Below are 21,134 nucleotides of genomic sequence, written 5' to 3'. Positions count from 1 at the left end.
AATCTGTAAAGCTGCCCTTGCTATGAAAGGGTTTCTTAAATAAATATTACAGAAGTAATTGTAGTCCTTTTCCCATGAATTACAGACACCAGAGAGAATGTGCATCAGGAATAATCTTTCTTTTCTGGAATTCTCTCTCTCTCTCTCTCTCTCTCTCTCTCTCTCTCTCTCTCTCTCTGTGTGTGTGTGTGTGTGTGTGTGTGTGTGTGTGATTAAAAGCAAATTATTTTAATTATGCATTTACTGCATTGTTAAATGAGGAAAGTATTAAAGGTAGATACTCAAGATACAGGAGGTTAAATGCTATTTTGAAAATATGGATCTTGTTTTAATATGTCTCGGCTGCTGGAAGCACTCAAGTAAATATATGATAGGGGTGACATTTTGAGTTGTTTCATTGCATCTCCTCCCTTTCTCCTTTTTTAAATAAAAAGGTGTCTTTCTTAGAAGATATTTTGTAGCCAGACATCATACCAAAACCAAAAATGGAGGGAAAGGGGCTAGTAGGAAGGGGACATAAAGAAGAGATTCTCTTTCCTTCATCCAGTTTAATAAAATTAAAGCAATTTATGTAATATTGATATGTCGATATGTTTTTCAATAATTTCCCCCCTACAATTTAAATAAAACTCTCATCACTTCAAAAATTATAATTATACGTCTTCCTCCCACTTTGAAAATGGCACAAGGTGCTCATTTGCAGAGTTCTACTCTTCAAATTTTCCTTGAGAATAGAAATGTCATGACTCAGTTAACAATGCTTTATTATTCACATTGATCTTTTTTTATAGTGTTCTTTATCTCAAAAACATTGTAAATCAGATAGCTTCCTCCCACTCTTTTGTTCATTTGCAAATTTTTATTATTCTCGTTTAAGAAAGCAATGGAGTGTCAAGAGTCACTATATATTGTTTATATTCTTTCTCTTCCTTTAAATTAGCTTTAAGTTTAAGAAAAATAAAGCTGAGCCGTCAGAAAAAAAAACGGATTTTTTTTTTAAAAGCGTGGAATTAAGGTAGAGAGGAAAAGTATTTGCTTCGGTGTGTGTGCGTGTGCATGCTTGAGTCAAGGGCAGGAAACCATGTCTATCAGACCAAGGCCTGAATTCAATTTCAGAGACATTCTCAGGGACCTGCAGAAAAGCTTTACTGGAAAGGAGTGGATTGGGTAGGTGTGCTGCAGGAAATGGGGTAGAGCAAAAGTCAAAAGGGGTGAGGAAGAATAAAAACCTATCAGCATATTGCAGTTTAAAGCTTTTACTGCCAGTAACTCAGCCAAAGAAGAGGCATGTCAGCCTTCTCGAATGGAAAGGGGACACAAGATGCATAGCGTCGGGGAAGCTGTGCCATAAAGCTGAGAAAGGAAAGCAGTGGGGCTTGGCGAAGAGGCCTGCCTGTCTGAGGGCGTCCAGGGTGCCTGGAAGCTAATTCTAGCCCAGGATTTCATGGACACTGTTTCAACACATGCATTCGCCATATTTGTGTCATTTGCTAAGACTCTGTTATTTTCACTAAGATTTAACTGGATTTTAAGAATACCTTATTCTTAACATGGGCCAGGCCCTGTTGAAAATTTTCCGGGTGGCTCCTAGCTGTTTGCTGACACTCCCCGGATTCCTTGCCTGCTCCTGCCATTAAACATCCGTGACCATCTCCAGGCTCATCCTTACTTTCCTGTATTGTCCAATCCTTTCCTCAGCCCTGCTCTTTCTGTCGGCTGATGCAGCAGGTGACTCAAGGCAGAATTTGTGGCAACTGCAGCACTGGATGCTGGAATTGGCACCGCCGCAGATCCCCCTCCCAGCTTTCTCAGGGTGCTGCTGTTGCACCATCTGGGCACCACCGGTCTTCTCCCGATGCAAATCTGCACAAGCAACGCATAGTGATCTGCCCGGTGCTTCTCATCCCTGCTCCCCAGTTTTGTGAACCAAAACAGATAGCAATAAAAAGCATAGGGTGGGGGAAATCGAATCCCTCCTTTCCCTAGCTCCCCCTTTTGTAGGGTAGGTAACAGTGTATGAATCATGAGAAGAAGAAATGCATTGCCAGAAGTGGACCAAATTTACTGATCTGCATGCTATAATATATGGCAATTCCTCCAGCTGGGACTAAATTACCAGTTATGGCCATATCTTGACAGACAAAGCCAGCCGCAGTCATGCATGCCTGGGTCACATCCCAGGTGGATTATTGTAACCTGCTTTATGAGGGGCTGCCCTTGAAGAGGGTCCAGACACTCCAACTGGTTCAGGTGCTGGCATGAAAGATGCCTTGAGCCCATAGCAAACCAGCCTTATGCCAACTACAGCGGCTACCAGTGGAAGTCTGGGCACAATTCAAAGAGCTTGTATTTACATATAAAACCTTGAACAGTTCGGTTCCTGGGTACCTAAAATATCATCTTCTCCCATAAGTCCCTACCTGTTCATTAAGAACAAGCCAGGAGGTCCTTCTTAGGGAGCCATCCCCTTGGGAGGTGAGATGGATGCTGGCTAGAGGAAATGTCTTTTTGGCAGTTGCGTTCCACCTCTGGAATGGGCTCCCCAGAGGCTCACCTCTTCTCCTGTCATTTTAACAATGGCTTTTAATGGCTATCTGGTTTTAAAATTGGCCCATGTTTTATTTTAGTTGACTTTTATTTAGTTTTATTTAATGTTTTACATTATATTTAATTTAAATATATTATTTTTATATTTGGACTATGTTAATATGTTTTGACTATGTTGATTTAATGTTATTGATTTTACAATGTTGTGTTGTTTTCATATTGTGAGCTGTGCAGAGAGCCCAGAAATAGGCTATTGTAGCGGCATATAAATTCATTAAATAAGTAAATATGTACTGATGCAAATTTACAAACAATTACTGCAATTTAAAGAGAATCATAGTGTATCTCAAAGTACAAGGCTGCAACTAGGTTACCCATGTGCTTGCCTGTTTGCTTGCTGTTGAGGTTCTATCTGCTGGGAGGAATCTGTTCTCGAGCATTTCTCTCTTTAAACAGGGCTTGGCCAGAGCAGAACTTTAAATAAAGCACCCCTTCAGACAGAGGCAGGTCCTTGAGCAGCTTCTTGGATGCAGGGCTGTCCCTTGCAGCAAGGGACATGTGGCCACTCCAAGTCCTCCCAGTCCTCCCTTTCCCCTTCCACTCCAGACTTTGTCTCGACCAGGTTTTGGATCTTGATCAGATGCCCATTTTCTAATGCAAACTTACTAAACCACACATTTCACAACCTCAGCCTAATGCTGCGCCCCTACGCTTGTTTGGTCAGAAGTAAACCCACTGAGTTCAGTGGCACTTATCCTCACAGCAGTGTGCACATGACAGTTTTAAGCCTGGGCCCATGCCCTTCCACACCCTAGGACCCCTGGGGTGTGGGATAGGCTTCCATGGGAGGTGGTTGAAGCCCTATTGCTGAGGGTGCTCAAGGATAGGCTGGACATGCACATGGCAAAGCCAGCTGGAGACAGGGGTCAGACTAGATGGCCCAGGAGGACCCTTCTGACTCACTCTGTTTCTCTATTTCTATGTTTCTGAAGGCATCCTGGAGCATCTCATGGTCCATTGGGCACCTTTGTAGGAACCAGCTTCCAGAGGGTGCAGAAGCAAGTGAGCAGGGGCAATGCTGATATTTAGGTAAGGAATACAGTTTGTTTCACTCTGTTTTTAAATAGGAACATACCAAAATGTGTAGATTTTTGAATAAATGTGAAGAAAAGGACTTGAATGTCAGAACAAGTGAAACAAACAGAGTAGTTCATTCCTCCTGAGGCTGCTGGAAGGGGGCTCTCCACAGGGGGCAGAAGCAGCATCTGTGCATTGACTGCAGCCACCCGGAATCTTCCCCAGAAATGGTCGCTGCTGCCTGAAGCAGTCCCAGGGCTGCGTCCGATTCCAAGTAAGCAAGTGCCATTGATTCAGTGAGACATAAATACAGTCAGGCCGCTGTACATGTGAACTGCTGCTTCGGCACAATTGAAAGTGCTTTCATGGGTACCTTTGTTTAAGCGGCATCTTAGTCAAGGAACCTGAATCTGCTCAGTCTCTGCAAATGCTCCTGAAAGAGCCGGAAAATGCCATTTCGATGTTCAAAACTGAGCTGGGAAAATAGTAATGGGAAGCTTTGTTGCTGTGCATAGGTTTTAAACTGGGCTCAGCTAGATTTTGTTTTGATTTGTGATTCAGCGTGTGGTTCAGTAACAGGACGTGGTCATACCTGATGACTTGTCAAAGAGGCAGGCGACTGCTTGTTCCTGGTGGTGAGATTCACTTTAAAATACAGCTGCAAAGTATAGGAATTCCTAGTCATGCATAAGAGGCAACTCTGCCTTTACATGAAAATTAGACAAAACTCCACCTTTATTCCCTCTTGAAGAAGGCTCTTGCTTTCTCCTTTTTTCCCTTCCATTCTATATTCAGAGCAAGCACTTTTTGCTGTCACTGTGCTGCTATTGTTCATGATTCCAAATGTGTTTAAAACACAAGGGCATTTTACTATGTGTATTGTGCATAAGAAATATTGTTACATGACAAGCTCCAATTGGCAAGTGAAAAGAGGTTTTATTGAAGGAAATTGCAGTAGCAAACAGTGAACTGTGCAGAATAATGGTAATTGTTCCTTGAGCACTGGCAGGGCACGCTCACTTAATATGACTCCTTAATATGGCTCGCTCCTCTCTCTCTGCCTCGGAGGACCTGTTAGACAAGCAGCCAGCCACCTCTCCCTGGGATCAAGCTGTCAATGCAAACTTGCTTGCTTTCTCTTTCTTTGAGCTAAGCTATACCCCCAGAGCTCCCAAAGCTTTTCCTGACTGAAAGCTTTTCTATAAAAAATAAAAAAATAAAAAGTGAAAGCAAGCTCCGTTCTAAATTACATCACATGAGCACTTCTATTCAGATTGACAGAACAAAAGAGGTGTGTTGGGGGCGGGGGAGTGATTCCAAAAATACAGCCTGAGTTCCCTTCCTTTCCACTTTATGATTACTTCTTTGCAGTTCACCAGAGGAGGATGGTGTTTTGTTCCACAAACCTTACTACCAGCTTCTCAGAGCAGAGTTGTGCATTAATAGAAAGCAGATAGCATGAAACTACTGGGCAGTTCCCAGCCAGAAAACAGCAACGACGAAGCCCCTTGAACAGGGCAGGGCTTCAGTTGTTTTAATGACACTTAAAGTAGCTGAAATCTAGATGAAGGGCAGTATCCAATGGGACGCAGCTGCTAACACTGCGTTGCACTAGTGCGAGCTCCCCGGGTGTCCTGGCGAAGCCGTTATCCGAAGCACTGATTCCCTGGGGGAGATTCCTCACTAGCAGTAGAATAGTGGGCAGTGCAATCCAGTGAGGTTGCTATAACCATCCAAACTCAGGTCATGGCTGTTTTGAACATGGCAGGAGAAGTCTGGAGGCGAAGGCCATCTCTGTGATCCATACACCACCACGCAAAATGCATAGGTGGCCAATTTCAGCCATCTAAACGTTTGACCTAGGAGTGCAAGGCTGATGTACCACCGGGATACTTGGTATGCTGGCCAAACTATCTGCTCCCCTCTCCTGCTTTTCCTGTCTCCCAAAGCCAGTCTCTGAGGTCGTTCTTGTGACCTTGGAGCCATTGCCAATGTGGTTCTTCTGCACTGGCTGCACCGTCAGAGGGGAGGCTTTGAATCTGGAGTCCCATCTCTGATCTCAGAGCAAGTTCTTGAAACCAGAGCCGGGACTCCCAATGATCAGACAGGCCTCTAGAGCAATAAGATCACACCCTAAGTAGATAAAACTATACAGGTGGTCCCTGATTTATGAATGTCCGAGTTACAAAAACCTGTACTTACAAACTGCCATACAGCCTATTATTTTTTTTAAAAAATCACTGCAGAAAGTTGCCATCACTATAGGAAGAGAAGTGGCACAGAGGGAAGACCTCCAAAGCATCACCATAGAGAGAGGGGAAGCAGAAGTGGGGGAGAAGGAGGACCTCCAAAGCAGGCCTCCTTGCCCTGCCCATCTGGAGAGGGAAATCTTTCCAGCATTTCCTTGGTGCAAAGAAGTTTGTTTGGGTGGGATCTAGACACATTTTCAGTTTTTCCACTTTCCACTTTCATGGGGGTCCTTTCAGCCTCCATGAATGTGAAGGACTGACTATACGTGATCTGACTTACATACACATTTGACTTAAAGACAAATTTATGTTTTCACAGGAACAGAACTCATTTGTAACCTGGGGACTGCCTGTAATTTGGTGCCTACTCATGACCCAAAATTAGCTTTTTGAGGCAGCCCTCATTCTGCCCTATGGCAGATTGCTGGCCTGTCTAGCAGCACTTTTGGAAAGTTTCTAGGCAACAAGAAGAAATCCTGTTATTTACCAAAGCTGTCCTGTCTAACAGGAGTTGTTCTGCTATTTTCATCTTCTGGTTGTTAGTATTTTAGCACATTTGATGATGCCTGTTCATTTTGTTGTTGTTTAAAGTATATTTTTAGCCACCTTGAGCACTATTTATTGATTTTATAAGTATTTTTACCTCTCCTTGGTAATACTCTGTAATATTATGCATACTTTATTGTATGCACTTAATAATGTAAAAGTCACAAACTATGATCGAAATGTGGAACATACATATGTTAAATATATTTCTGTGTTTGTGAAATCTCAGAACAGCATTGACCGTGAACAAAAGATAGCAATACATGATCCCATTTTTGTAACAGCTAAGTAGAGATGATGTAGATGATGGCGATCAGTCAATAGTCAAAAGTAGGGCACCTTAAAATGTGTACTTACTTGAGTCTCCAAGAGGCTGAGAGATGGAGTTGGACAGTCCTGGGGAAGTGGGTAAGAGGGACCAAAGAGAGAAGAAAAAAAATTAATCATGCTCCTAAGACACACAAACACTTGCTGATAGGTGTCAATACTTTTAAGACCCTGAAAAGCAGGGATGTCAAGCAAAGAAAGAAGTACTTAAGTGGTCTAGGCCATCAGATGGTTGCCATAGAAGCCAGAGAGAACACTTGATTCAAGGATGGATATTCTACACGTATGACACGTAAAGTAGCACCATTTCACACATTGTCACAGATTCGTAGCAACCTCAACAGCTGCTGGGACCCTTCGTTGGCCTCCATGACTTCTACCTTTGTTTTCTACTATTCCCTAGAAGCAGGATCAGTTTCTTTGCACTGTGTAGGAAATAAACAGCTACCACCACACAAGTATGGCAGCTGCACAGTAGTACAGGCCTCTTTTCTCTTCTGACAATGCCTTTTGATATGGGGCATTCTGGGAAATTTAGAACAGTGGCCACCAGCCTGAGGAAGCTTGGAAGAACTTGAGAGAATTACCATGTTAAAGTCATTATCCACCCCCTCCACATACACAACACACACACACACACGCAGAAATGCAAACAAAAGAAGAAAGTTGTCACATGCCCATACATAACCAATTCAGGCTGAATTCAGACCTTTGAAAGTTGGACCCAACTCTTGTTTACCTTTGTGTGCTATGTAGACTACTGAGCACTTGCCAAGTTACAGAGAGCTTTCAGTTAAAACTCTGTGGAAAGCAAAAACTCTTTGTGGTCATACTCTTTGTCCTCCATACTCTGGTGAGTTGACAAGTTCTTTTTCCTGTCTCTTTAGATTCATCTTGCTTTGCTTTGCTTTGCTTTGCTTTGCTTATTTTTTTGTCCTTGCCCACATACATCCACTTCCCACTTTAAAACATTAGCAATGACAAATGGGTAGCAAAACTATAGGCTGTGCATTCTTCTAGGGGCACAACGCTCCCATGGACATACTTCAGGCCACAGATTTGCATTTGGCAAGGATGAGAACCAACTGCACAAACAAGAATAGGAATTACGACTGGCAGCCTGCAAGAATAGACATGCTGGATCAGACCAAGGGCCCCTCCAGTCCATCTATGGCAACTTACCTGGTAACTCAGTGGGGAATAAAACTGAAATAAGGAACTGGAGGTAGAAACTGAGGATATATTATGGGAAATAAACTGATGAACACAAGGCCAAACTATTTGGGATCCGGACCAGAAAAGTAGGAGAAGCAGGGCTAGATCCTCACACTCCAGAAAGCGGTGGTTCCTTCATCACAACTGCAGGAGATACATGATGTGGCTTAACTTAGCCTTTTGTCCAAGTCACAGAAACATAGAAAGAGTGTGAGTCAGAAGGGGTCCCCCAGGCCATCTAGTCTGACCCCTGGCTCCAGCCAGCTCTGCTCACAACATGCCTGCCATGTGCATGTCCAGCTCACCCTCACTGATGGGCTTTAACCACCTCCCGTGGTTGTCAGATAATTGAGGAGGTGTCTGTGGAGCCATAGTCCTCTGCAACAGTTCAGGGTTAGCAGGCTTGTACTTCCAGGTTTGAACCCTGGGTATAATTTCCTGCTAAAAAGACTGGAAGGAGACTTCTGTATGCCTGAGACATTGCAGTGGCATAGTGCTTCCAAGGGAGCAAGTTCCACCATCATTTTAACTGTGGACTATAACCAAAATGCTTAGCGTTCTAGGTGCTTTTGTCCTGTCTTCCTGGTTAGGGAGAGTTAATCAAAGGACAAAGGCCCAGGCCAAGTGTCCCACCAAAAATTCTCTGTTGATTAGGAATGGACTGGCTGCTGTTCAGCTGGCATGGGTTAGCCAGAGGTCAGAAACACCCAGCCTGCTTCCATGCCTAATGTAACTAAGTCACAATGTAGTACATATTGAACTGGCTATTTAAAAGCTGAGTGAGAACAAAACCTCACACAGGAAGTACTACAAGTCCCTGAGCTCTCTCCATTTTTCCATGAACTAAACCAAATAGCAGCTTCCGTTGCAAAGATAACTGGAGGTTACCTTTCCAGGACTATTCCTTTTATATTTCAAGCCTCCACAAACTTAGTTCTGTAATTTTCCTAACACAGCAGGTGTTTCCCGGAATTTCTGAATATCTCATTCCCTCCTGAGTTCATGTGCATCATTCTTGAAATGGTTGCTGGGCCTTCTTGAATTCCTGAATTGCTTTTACCCAGCAGTAAATTCACAAGCTCCCAACTGATAGCTACTTGCAGTCTGGATCATCACTGCCTTCTCCTGCGTTCAAACAGAGTAATACAGATAAATAGCCATCAGCTCTCACCCCTTTTCAAACCCCTTTTTCTACATTTTACTATGACTTCAGCATTTCCTCCACCTCCTGTAGAGCCCACATTGCGTGGTGCAGAGATGCCACCTCCTTTCCCCATTGCTCTCTGTTTTCCTACTATCAATGGGAAGCCACACTGATAAAATCAAAGTTGGAATGGATCCTGGGGGTTATTTAGCCCACCTTCTCCTCTTCAATGTCGCAACTATAGCATCCTTCACAGATGACTACCAGTTTCTGCTTAAACACCACTATCAGAGTATTTGGGGTAGCTCCCAAGGCAGACTGTGCCAGTGCTGAACAGCTCTTCCCCAAAGGAAATTTTTCTTACAGCTTAGCCCAAATTTGCTTTCCTGCAATTTCTGTCCCTCAGTTGTACCATGTAATTGCTGTTTATCACCTTCTCTCAGTGGAAAAAAAAAAAAGACTGCCTTGGGTACCTTATGATGCCACCCAGAATAAACAGCCCCCGTTAAGCTTTCCCGTGTCTCCTGTCCACCCCCCGCCCCACCCACCCGGCCCTGTGCTTCTCTTAAAAGGTGTTAGTTTCAGCTTTGCCAGGCATGTAACAGTTCCCCAAGCACTTTTGAGTTATTTTGGTGGTCCCCCCCTCACACCAAAATAACAAAATAATAAAATGTCTTCCAGGAGATCTTATTCCTGATGAGCTAGACCTATTCTGCAAATGTGTTTAGAGACATGTGTCCTCCGTCAGCAAGGTAACTGTAGCAAATTAGCAGAAATTGGCCAATAAACACATTGGCCAATAAACACATTCAAATAATTGTTGGACTCATCCACATGCCTGGATGGCTATAATTTTGCCTTTGTTCCATCCAGTCACAGCCTATTTCCACCTAGTCAATTGCTAGCTCCTTTCTGATATCCTTTGGCCTGCCTGCACTGCTATATATGTCCCATCGACGTGATTTATTGCATCAGCAAGTAACAAAGGAGATTGTGAGCTATGAGTAAGCTGCCTCCTTTTATCACGCAGGTGCTCAGGTGGCCACTCTAGGGGCAGAATGCAGTGCTCTGAGGGGACGTGAAGCCTGAGAATCTCCTGGACATTCTTTGCATGGGTTACAGGTCCCATGATGTGGAAGGCAGCTGAGATGAGTGACAGGGAGAGGCAGAGCACAATCTCTATCTGCTCCCTATGACAGGAAGAAACACTGGAGGACTCTGAGCTTGTACTTGAACAACATTAGGGTGGACTGAGCTTAGACAGCAATACAGACATAGAATAGTGGAGCTGGAAGGGGCCATGAAGGCCATGTGGTCCAACCCACTGCTGTTGCAGGACACCAGGTTACACCATCCCACTCAGATGGCTGCCCTGTTTCTTTTTGAATGTCTCTAGTGTGGAAGAGCCCACCACCCTTCTAGGCAGCTGGCTCCACTGTTGTATTGCTCTGACAGTGAGGAAGCTTCTCCTGATGTCCAGCCTGAATCTGGGTTGTTGCTACTTGAATTAATTATTCCATGTCCTACACTCTGGCATTAGCAAGAAGAGATCTTGACCTTCCTCTTTGTGACAGCCTTTGAGGTACTTATAGAGGGATATAGGGCTGAACATGCCCAATTCTCTCAGTCTCTTCTCATAGGGCAGTGTTTTGAAACCCTGGATCATTTTTGGTGCCCTCCTCTGGACCCTTTCTAATTTTTCTGCATCTTTCTTAAATCTTGGTGCCCAGAACAGTACAAAGTACTCTAGAGGAGGTCTGACTAGTGAGGAGTACAGGGGAACTAGTATTTCTTGTGATTTGGAAGTAATGCTTGCATATTAATGCATCCTAAAATAGCATATGCCATTTTGGTGGCTACATCATATTGTTGGGTCATATTTAATCTGTTGTCCACAATTACTCCAAGGTCTTTTTCTTTTTCAGTTCTGTTGAGCCACGTGTTCCTCATCCTGTATGAATACATTTGGTTTGTTTTTCTAGGTGGACGTTCAATAAGGACGGCCTTATTGAATCTCATTCTTTTGCTTTCAGCCCAGTGTTCAAATTTATCAAGATCACTCTGGATTTTCATTCTGTCTTCTAGGGTGTTTGCTGTTCCACCCAGTTTTTTATCATCTGCAAGTCTGATTGTCATTCCTTCAACTTACTCATCTAAATAATTAAAACTGATGTTGAAAAGCACTGGGCCTAGGACCGAAGCTTGCAGCACTGCACTAGTTATCTTCCTTCAGTTTGAGAAGGTGCCATTGCTGAACACTCTTTGTGTCTGATTTAGCAGCCAATTTTGGATCCACCTAATAGTTTTTCTATCTAATCCAGTTTTTGCTAATTTACTTATCTGAATGTTGTGGGGCACTATGTCAAAAGTTTTGCTAAAGTCTAGGTAGATTGTGTCCACAGTGTTCCCTCTGTCCATTTGTGAGGTTACCCAGTCCAAAAATGTAATTAAATTTTTTGTCAGGATTTATTTTTTATAAATCCATGTTGGCTTCTATTGAGGACTACATTTTCTTCAAAATGCTTGAATTTTTTTTAATAATTTGCTCCAGAATTTTTTCAGGGATTGCTGTCTGACTAACTGGTCTGTAGTTCCCACATACATCTTTTTTCTCCTTTTTGAAGAGAGGGATGTTAGCCTTCTCCAGACATCTGGCACTTCTCCTGTTTTCCAAGATTTATCAAAGAGAATAGGCCAGTGGTTCTGAGAGTTCTTCCACTAGCTCTTTTATGACTCTGGGCTGGAGTTCATCAGGCCCTGGAGACTTGAAAGTGTTTATTCCATCTAGTTGATCTCTTTGCAGTCCAAGGGGCTCTCAGGGGTCTTCTTCAGCACCACAATTCAAAGGCATCAATTCTTCAGTGCTCAGCCTTCCTTATGGTCCAACTTTCACAGCCATACATTACAGCTGGGAAACCCATAGCTTTGACTATATGAACTTTTGTCAGCAGGGGAATATCTCTGCTTTTTAGTATGCTGTCTAGATTTGCCATAGCTTTCCTCGCAAGGAGCAAGCATCTTTGAATTTCTTGGCTGCAGTCAATCTTAAGGGAAATCAACCCTGACTGCTCTTTAGAAGGTCATATACTGAAGATGAAACTCAAATACTTTGTCCACCTAAGGAGAATGAACAACTCACTGGAAAAGACCCTGATGCTGGGAACGATTGATGGCAAAAGGAGAAAGGGATGGCAGAGGTTGAGGTGGCTAGATGGGGTCACTGGGGCAGTGGTTGTGGGCTTAGGTGGATTCTGAGGACAGGAGCCTTGAGGAATGTTGTCCATTGGGTTGTGATGGGTCAGGCATGACTTTGCAACTAAACTATAACAATTCCAGCTAGTCCATCCTTGACTATGTTTCTGTCAGTCTTGGGCTGCCATCTTTCACTTTCAGCTTGTACGTCCGACTGGTTGTAGATTTTCTTGTGGGAGAAGACTGAGGCAAAGTAGGAATTGCCCGCCCTTTCCTTGACCTCAGTTATTGCTCTGCCATTCACTTTAAGTGACTAGACATCCTTCTCTTTCACATATCTTTTGTTTTGGATGTATCTGAAGAAGGCTTTCTTGTTTTTCTTAACATCCCTTGCTAGTCTTACTACATATACTAGGCTGCTAAATATCAAAAGCTGCATGAGAGTCAGTTGGGATACAGGTTATATATCCCACATCACTTCATCTGCATGTTCAGTACCAGAACTGAACTGAGATAACAACCTTTTTGCATTGATGTCCAGCCCCGGTTACCCAGGTTTCTTCCTTTCAGCAGCCTCATTTAGGTGGGAATAGTCATTTTGTTACTGCTATAGTTAAAGAAACATAGAAACAGAAACAGAGCAAGTCAGAAGGAGCCTCCTGGGCCATCTAGTCTGACCCCTGGCTCTAGCCAGCTCCGTTCATGACATGCCGAGGTGGAAGAGGTGGAAACTCTTGCTAATCTCCTGCAAATCGCAAGTAAGTACCCTTAGATCCTGGGGCCTTACTCAGTATGCCTTAGCCAGTGCCTTACAAAGTGAAATGATACCCTCTCTCCACCACACTCCTGATGCCACCTGCTTGGGTCCCTTGAACTGGTTGACTACTGCCTGCATTATAGTTACATCAGCAGTTTACCCAGACTAACTGTGTCATTATTCTGGTATAGATTCCCAGTGTAGGCATATTTTGGGTTTTTCATGCACAAGGAGACTTACGGCTCTGATTACATAACCCTCCAAGCTCAGAGGACTACTGGCATCCTTTGTAAGGCGAAAAATGTGTGGTGATGGAGGTGGCCCGCATCTGCCTCGTGCCCTGACAAAGATTTGGCCCATCTAAGTGTTGTGCCTCAAGTAACACTTGAGACGGCTAAGGCATCCCCAGGAGACTTCATATCATGACTCCTCCTCTCTCCTTCCCCAGAAGACCCATTCGCCTGAGGTCACTTGTGTGACCTTGGGCATGCAGCCAACACAGATTCTCCACATCAGCTGCTTGGGGCAGGGAGAGGGCACTTCAAGTTCAGAGACTCAGGTTTGACCTCAGAGTACTTCTTCGACCTCATAGCAGCATCTCCAAAATGCTACAGCCTTCTAAACAGTGCCAGGGAGCTTGGGTTGCGGGGTGGTAGGAAGTGAAACAGCAACAATCGCAACCATAGGGTTGTGCTGCTTTTTAGCATCCTTTACTCATCTAGTTGGTGTTAAGTCAGGCACACAGCATAACTGGAAGCAACACAGGCAGACGTGCTTCCTTTGTGGTTCAAACAGCAAGGAAAGAGTTAAATGGTCCATTAAGATGTATCTCAGGGAATAAAAATGAATATAATATCAGTTTTCAAAGAGGGAAAAAAGGTGCCAGAATGATTGTGACAACAGTTTTCAACATGTTTCTCATTATCAACTTTGCTGGAAACTTGGGGGGTTTAGATTGCAAAGTTGAGGAATCCTTTTTATCTATCTTTTGCTGCGTAATCCTATGTTAGACTACTCTGGGATTGTTTGCATGTGTCCATTTTGTCTTCTAGAGAGGGAGAACGAATTCTGATTCACATGAATATCTTGTTAAAGTCCATTGAGGATTAAGGGATGCGACAGTGTTCTTGCTGCGCATCTTTACAAGGGATTTTACACCAGCTTTTTCTAGGGGGTCTTCAAAATAACTTTCATGTAGTGATCATTTCCCCTTTCCTTTGTTTTCCTGCAAGAGGGTTGTATTCCCTTCATCAGCCCCTGTATCTATACCTGCTTTGAGCAGATACCATTAGGTGGCCTAAATGAGCATTAAAGATAAGAAACAGGAACCAATGTCATTTTTTTGGCCTCTGATTACTGAAAACTTCAATGCCAGCACTCAGATACTCACCATCTTCATAACAGCCCTGAGTCTTAACATGTCAGCACAGAAGAATGGCACATTGCACTTGAAATAGGATGCTTGCTCTCAGGCACCAAACAAAAGGAAGCATTGGTTGTGACTGCTTAGTAAAAGTTTAAGGATGCTTCTTTTTTCTTTTTAAATTGGTACACTGATAAATACACATACACCAACAAAGCAAATCATATGCATTCATGAATCTGTGTGACTGATTAAAATAACACATCTTTGATTGTATGGACTTTTGCCTGCCTATAGTTCTTTTATGTATATTGTGGAAAGAAAAATATATTTCTGGGATATCAGTTTTGCAAACTGTGTCACTCACTGAAGGCCACTTTTTCTATGCATCAAATGTTTAACATCTGCTTTAAGCTTGTTAATGATGATCCATATTAACCAAGTATGCCTCTGAAGGGATCCTGTTCTAAATAAGCTCCATTAAAAACAAACCAACCTGTATGTTGGCTTCTCACTGTGGACTTGTAGCTCATCCCTACTTCTTGCCTGGTGCATCCAAGTGCTGTACGTGATGCAAATAAATGCTTTTAATGTTCATGCTTAACTTTCTTATGAATATGTGGGAAAAGTGTATGCCTGAAAAACATAGGCTTGGATCCTGAATCGCTCTGCCATCCAAGCAAGAGAGGATGTTCTACGATTCCTCCCTTCACCTGCAGACACATGCAGCACGTTGCACACCAGTCTCAGGAATTCCCACAGGGAAAGATTTGGGAGACATTGGGGAAGAATAAGAAAGGGGCGCCCCATTCCAGGCATCATGGGGACTGGAGGAGGCAGGTTGGAGCCCCAGCTAGTTTGTCAATCGGTTGATCCAGTTCATTATGCCGTCGCTGTAACTGTCAGCAAGCCATTTTGCATGACCCTATATTTTAATGACATTGCTACATGTAGTATTGCTTAGAGGATTCCCGTTAAAGCGAACACACTGAACATTTCATAATTGTATTTTCTCTAACTAATTGTTGCTAACAAAACTTCTGTGGCATAAATGAGGGAGCAAATTTGTTATTTAGCCTGCAAAAAAGAATACAGGTTGGGAATGTAATATAGTTAATGTGCTGTGTTTTTTACTCTCTACTATATCCATCCACATCCAAGAAACCAGTTAGTTGATTTATATTTAATAGGCATCTTATGGGGGCCATCAAAAAGGGCATTTATTTGCTACTAAAATATCAATTAAGATAATATGCAAACTAATACAGTAATCAAATAAACCTGATGGATAACATAAACTCCCCCCACCCCAAAAGCTGAACAGGCATGCTAAGAAATCTATTTGATCAATATATGGGATGTAAAAAAAGAAAAGACATGATTGACTGATGAAGAAAATGAAACTGACACAAATAGGCTGACAGCCAGTTTCAAGTCTCTTTAGGGCAAATGCAATTAACTTAGAATAATAGACTCAAATTTGATGGTTAGAAATGCATTTTTATTAACAATCACAGCCTGAATCATTATGTGCGCTTATGAATAAAATTGTACTTATATTTAGCATGTGTCTCTGTGTGTGTATACATTTATCAAAGTATATATTAAGGAAAGGGAAGAGCATTGTGTTTAAGCATCTGTATCTTAAAAAAAGAAAAGAAAAATGAAGAGGAGGAGGATTTTAAATAAAAATGTACATAAACCATAACGGTGAATATATCAGTATAGCAGGATGCTGAAATGAGACGTAGAGCAAAGATCAGCTTTCCCCACCCAGCAAGTCCCCAAGCGTTAAGGCCTTTTGGGATATAGATCTGCAATCAGGGATTTTTACCAATTTCATTCTGAAGAAGAGAAGTCATTACTAGAAAACTATGCTCATTCTCTTTAGTTTAATAGCTTTTTAAAAAGATTCATTTAGGAAGGAAAAGATTAACACTTTATTTACCAAGCATGTTATTTCTACATCTAAAGCAGTCACTATGCCATTGGTAATCCATATTTAACTCATCGTTTCATAAAAAATATTGGTTTCTGTGGCATGCATTTCAGGTTTTTTTGAGTTGTTGTCGTCCCTTATTTTACAGTTAATTTTGTGTTTAAAAACAATAACTATTGATGGATAGGAGGCTGGTAAAAGAAAGATATTCAGGATACGAGCCAGAGTTTAAGTGTCACGGAGCTTCCATGTAGCCTGAAGTGCCTGATCCTGCCTAATCTTGGAAGCTAAGCAGGGTCAGGCCTGGGCAGAAGTGGGATGGGTGACCTGAGTGTATGAGTCTGTGATTACTGCTGTCAACTGCCTAGAGAGCTTTGGCTATGAGCAGTATAAAAAATGTAATAATAATAATAATAATTGGGGCAATCCCAATTTCCATACCTCTCCTGCCATTCTACTTCAGTAGAAACCATTCTCAGGAATCCTCCAGGTTTCAAGAGCAGCTATATTGGAAAGGGATGGAATACGGGCACACATGTGAGCCTTTTGCAGACATTTGGATTCTGACACCCAGGCAAACTGTAGGGAGGTAGGCGAATGCCAGTTCAGCTCACAGATAACCTGAACTGGCCCTGGTCACAACATCAAATATCAATGGGAATGCGTTACTGGAAAAAATCTTCACACATTCCCCAAGTTGTGATTTCATTAGAAAATTGCCCTTTATTTGAAAAAAGTGAAAAGTCTGTTTTTTAAAAATACAGATTTTCACAGTTGCATCTGTGGGGGAAAGTACAAATGCATATGTTTTCTGTTTTAAGTGCACATTTTGTCATTTATGAATCTGACCGAACACACTTGAGAGCCCACTATCGGGCCTACGCTGTGGCGGTGAAGGCGGCGAAAAAGTTTTTTTCCGCTTCCATTGCCTCCTCACAATGCCGTCCGGCGGAGCTTTTTCGAGTGGTGCAAGGCCTGGTTCACCCGGGTCCTAAGGAAGATCCGATGCCACCCTCAAAGGCCCGCTGTGATGACTTTGCAGGCATTTCAGGGAGAAAATCGCTCAGATTCGTCACGAGCTGGACTCCATAATGAATCAGAGGTCTCTGAGGAGTCGCCAATGCTACCGTCTGGTCCAAAATTATTGGAGGAATTTCAATTATTGCGGCCCGATGATGTGGACAAGGTGCTTGGATGAGTACGTCCCACCACTTGCCTATTGGATCCTTGCCCGTATTGGTTAATAAATAACTCCAAGCACGGGATTGGGACCTGGATCTTGGAAGTGGTTAACGCTTCTCTGAGGGAGGGTCGAGTGCCTGCCCCTTTAAAGGAGGCGGTAATACGACCAGTCCTGAAGAAAGCGTCACTGGATCCAGAGATGGCCACTAACTATAGACCTGTGGCCAACATCCCGTTTCTGGGCAAGGTGTTGGAGCGAGTGGTGGCGGGACAACTCCAAGCACTCTGGGATGAAACTGATTATCTGGATCCTTTTCAGTCCGGCTTCAGACCCGGGTACGGTACTGAATCTGCCTTGGTCGCCCTGCACGATGACCTGTGCAGGGAGAAGGACAGGGGGAGTACATCCCTGTTGGTTCTTCTGGACCTCTCGGCGGCTTTCGATACCATCGACCATGGTATCCTTCTGGATAGGCTTGCGGGATTGGGGGTTGGAGGCACTGCTTTGCAGTGGTTCCGCTCCTATCTCAACGGTCGATTCCAGAAGGTAGTGCTGGGGGACCATGTCTCTACGTCATGGCAGTTATGCCATGGAGTACCACAGGGCTCCATTCTATCCCCTCTGCTATTTAACATCTATATGAAACTGCTGGGTGAGGTCATCAGGAGGTGTGGGCTGCGGAATCATCAATATGCTGATGATACCCAGCTCTACCTCTCGTTTTCCACTAATCCAGGTGAGGCAGTGGCTGTGCTGAACTGGTGCTTGGCCGAGGTAAGGGAATGGATGAGGGCCAATAAACTGAAACTCAACCCAGACAAGACGGAGGTCCTGTTGGTTGGCGGATCGGGTTTCGGAGAGGGTGGATTGGACCTGGTCCTGAATGGTGCAACACTCCCTCTTAGGGATAAGGTCCGCAGCTTAGGAGTACTCCTCGACCCGGAGCTTTCTTTGGAAGCTCAGGTGACAGCGGTGGCGAGGAACGCCTTCCTTCAGCTTCGGCTGATTAATCAGCTGCGCCCCTACCTGGAGTACGACTGCCTGGCGACGGTGACACACGCGCTGGTGACTTCCCGCCTAGACTTCTGTAATGCGCTTTACGTGGGGCTTCCCCTGAAGACGGTCCGAACACTTCAATTGGTGCAAAATAGAGCTGCCAGGTTGCTGACGGGGACAGGGCGTTATGCTCACATGACTCCAGTCCTCCATCAGCTTCACTGGCTTCCCATTGAAGCCCGGGCCCAATTCAAGGTGTTGATTATGACCTATAAAGCCCTAAATGGCTTGGGTCCTGGCTACCTGAACGAGCGCTTACGTCCGTATATGCCCGACCGCCCTTTGAGATCTGCGGGAGAGGCCCTTCTCCGGGAACCCTCCATGAAAGAAATTAGGAGAGTAAGTACTCGGAGGAGGGCTTTCTCTGCGGTGGCGCCCAACCTATGGAATTCACTCCCCAGAGAGGTCCGCCTGGCACCGTCGTTACTGGTTTTTCGGCGCCAGGTAAAGACCTTTTTTATTTAAACATCATTTTAATTGTTAAAACATATGATCTGGCCAGGGCAACTTCTTCTTCCTTCTCTTTCTCCTCCTATATTTTTATTTACTTATTTTATACTGATTATTTTAATTTTATATTTATAACTCAGTGTATTTTTTGTATTTTTGTATTTAATGGCAATTTATTATGTTTTATTGTATTTCAATGTATTTTATTGTGTTGTAAGCTGCCCCGAGGTTTCGGCAAGGGGTGGCATAGAAATGTTATAATAATAGTAATAATAAAATAATAATAATAATAATAATAATAATAATAATAATAATTTAAATAAATCCCCCACATGTCACAAAGATAAATTGAGTTTTGATGTAAAATTCAGAGAATTTTAGAAAGCAAGCATATCCCTGGTTCCCTGAAACCAAGGAAGCTGTTACAACATAGGAAGCTGTCTTAGGTTGGGTTAGATTGTTGGTCCACCCTAATTGTTGACACGAGCTGATCATGGCTTTCCAGGGTGATCCTGGATCTCCAGGGCTTTGGCAGGATTCTTTTGTAATCCTCCCTAGTGATGGATTGAACGAGGAACATTCTGTGTGCAAAGCATGTACTCTGCCACTAACCTGCAACCCTTCCCACTAGTTATCCCTTCAGGTGTGCCGGAAGCAGCTCTGTGGTCCAAAACCAGCAGGACCCAGTTCCCAAGTAGCAATCAATGCTAAGAGGAACCCGAGGTAAGCATGTAGTTAGAATCAGAGTACCACAGAAATGAGGTTGGATTGAAGGGATATGACAGGAAACCAGCAAAACCTGTCAAAACCAGGCAGGTGGCAAAGTCCAGAGCAGTCATTAATCAATGCATTTCCTTACAAAATGTATCAACCATCTACATCTTAAAAGATTCCCAAGTAGTACAGTGAAAGAACGGGGGGGGGGGGGGCAGTGTTTGAATGTATTCATTTTTTAAAAAAAAAAACTTTTAAATTGATACTTGTCTTGGCTAAAATTTAGGTCTTCTTAATTGAAATCATTTATGTTCTTATTTTGGTGATTGCTCAGCTATCTTTAACAACCAGCCCCTCACACTACCTAAAGCAGATATCTGAGACCTAGAGAATTTATGACAATTTTGATCCCACCTGGGGAAAGAAAAAAAAGCCATGGGAAAGGAGAGATCAGAAGGAATGGTAGAACACTACTTGTATCCCTTTCCACTCATAGATGAGGGCATTGCTGGTCCATTGCACCCCAAAAGTTAATTTTATTGGTGCAGTTTGTTTTAGGAGCATAGCATGTTCCTTGAAACAAGCCAGGATTGTTTTAGAGATTGGCTTGGTTAATATGGCAGGCAAAAGTCATAGCTAGCTAGCTAGATGAGACCTGTCTGATTATTCTACCAAAAAGTGCCTAAAAGAACACATAATTGACAAAACCATCTTGCCAACTTGACAGTGCATGGAGCAAGGTGCTTCATATCCTTTATTCACATTCCATAATTCCAACCTACTAAAACTCTTAAGATATTTTTCCACTATCTGAACTAAATAGTTTCCTAAATAAGCAGAAGACCAGATGTTCCTGATATACAAACAGAAACAGTGAAAACACTTAATGTAGGAAATCTCAACTCATTAGTGCAGGCTCTCTTCATCCTTCACCCCCCCCCCCGCCACCAAATTAAAAAGTGGCAAATGCAGGATAGGAGAATACCCATTTGAGAAATGTTACCTAACACCAAATGGCCTATTATATTTCCCTATCATTTTTTGACTCTAGAGAGACATCCGTTAATCCTTTTCCCACATAATAAAAACAAAACCAACAATTATGTGTTCCTTGTTATGCTATGACATATAAGACAAGGGCAAACCTTTGCATATGGTGAGCAGAAAGACAGGCTTCTGAAGTCAGGTGTCCTTCTATGTGTTAACGACTTCAGATATCTAGACTAATGGGCGGGGAATGCTAGAAGGCCAGGACTGAGGGAGGTGGCTGCGTGCATGTCACCGCTCTTTCGGCCATGGCCTCTCTCTTTCCCCATTGCACTTATCAACTCCCAGGAGCCAATCCAGAAAGGTGGATGGCAAGATGGCTCCCATG

General features: G+C 43.2%; 1 protein-coding gene across 1 annotated transcript in view; it reads right to left on the bottom strand.

Moving 5' to 3' along the window:
- The window catches only part of MDFIC2 (MyoD family inhibitor domain containing 2), a 60,895-nt gene that overhangs the window by 25,407 nt on the left and 14,354 nt on the right, over nucleotides 1–21,134 (bottom strand). Inside the window, exon 2 of the mRNA XM_044452114.1 lies at nucleotides 6,777–6,815. Coding sequence (XP_044308049.1) covers nucleotides 6,777–6,815 — 39 coding nt within the window. The remainder of the gene's footprint in view (nucleotides 1–6,776; nucleotides 6,816–21,134) is intronic.

This window comes from Varanus komodoensis, unplaced genomic scaffold (assembly GCF_004798865.1).
Source record: "Varanus komodoensis strain SLA01 unplaced genomic scaffold, ASM479886v1 scaffold6_4, whole genome shotgun sequence".
Classification (NCBI taxonomy): Eukaryota; Metazoa; Chordata; class Lepidosauria; order Squamata; family Varanidae; genus Varanus; species Varanus komodoensis.
This window is presented reverse-complemented; position numbering and strand designations above follow the sequence as displayed.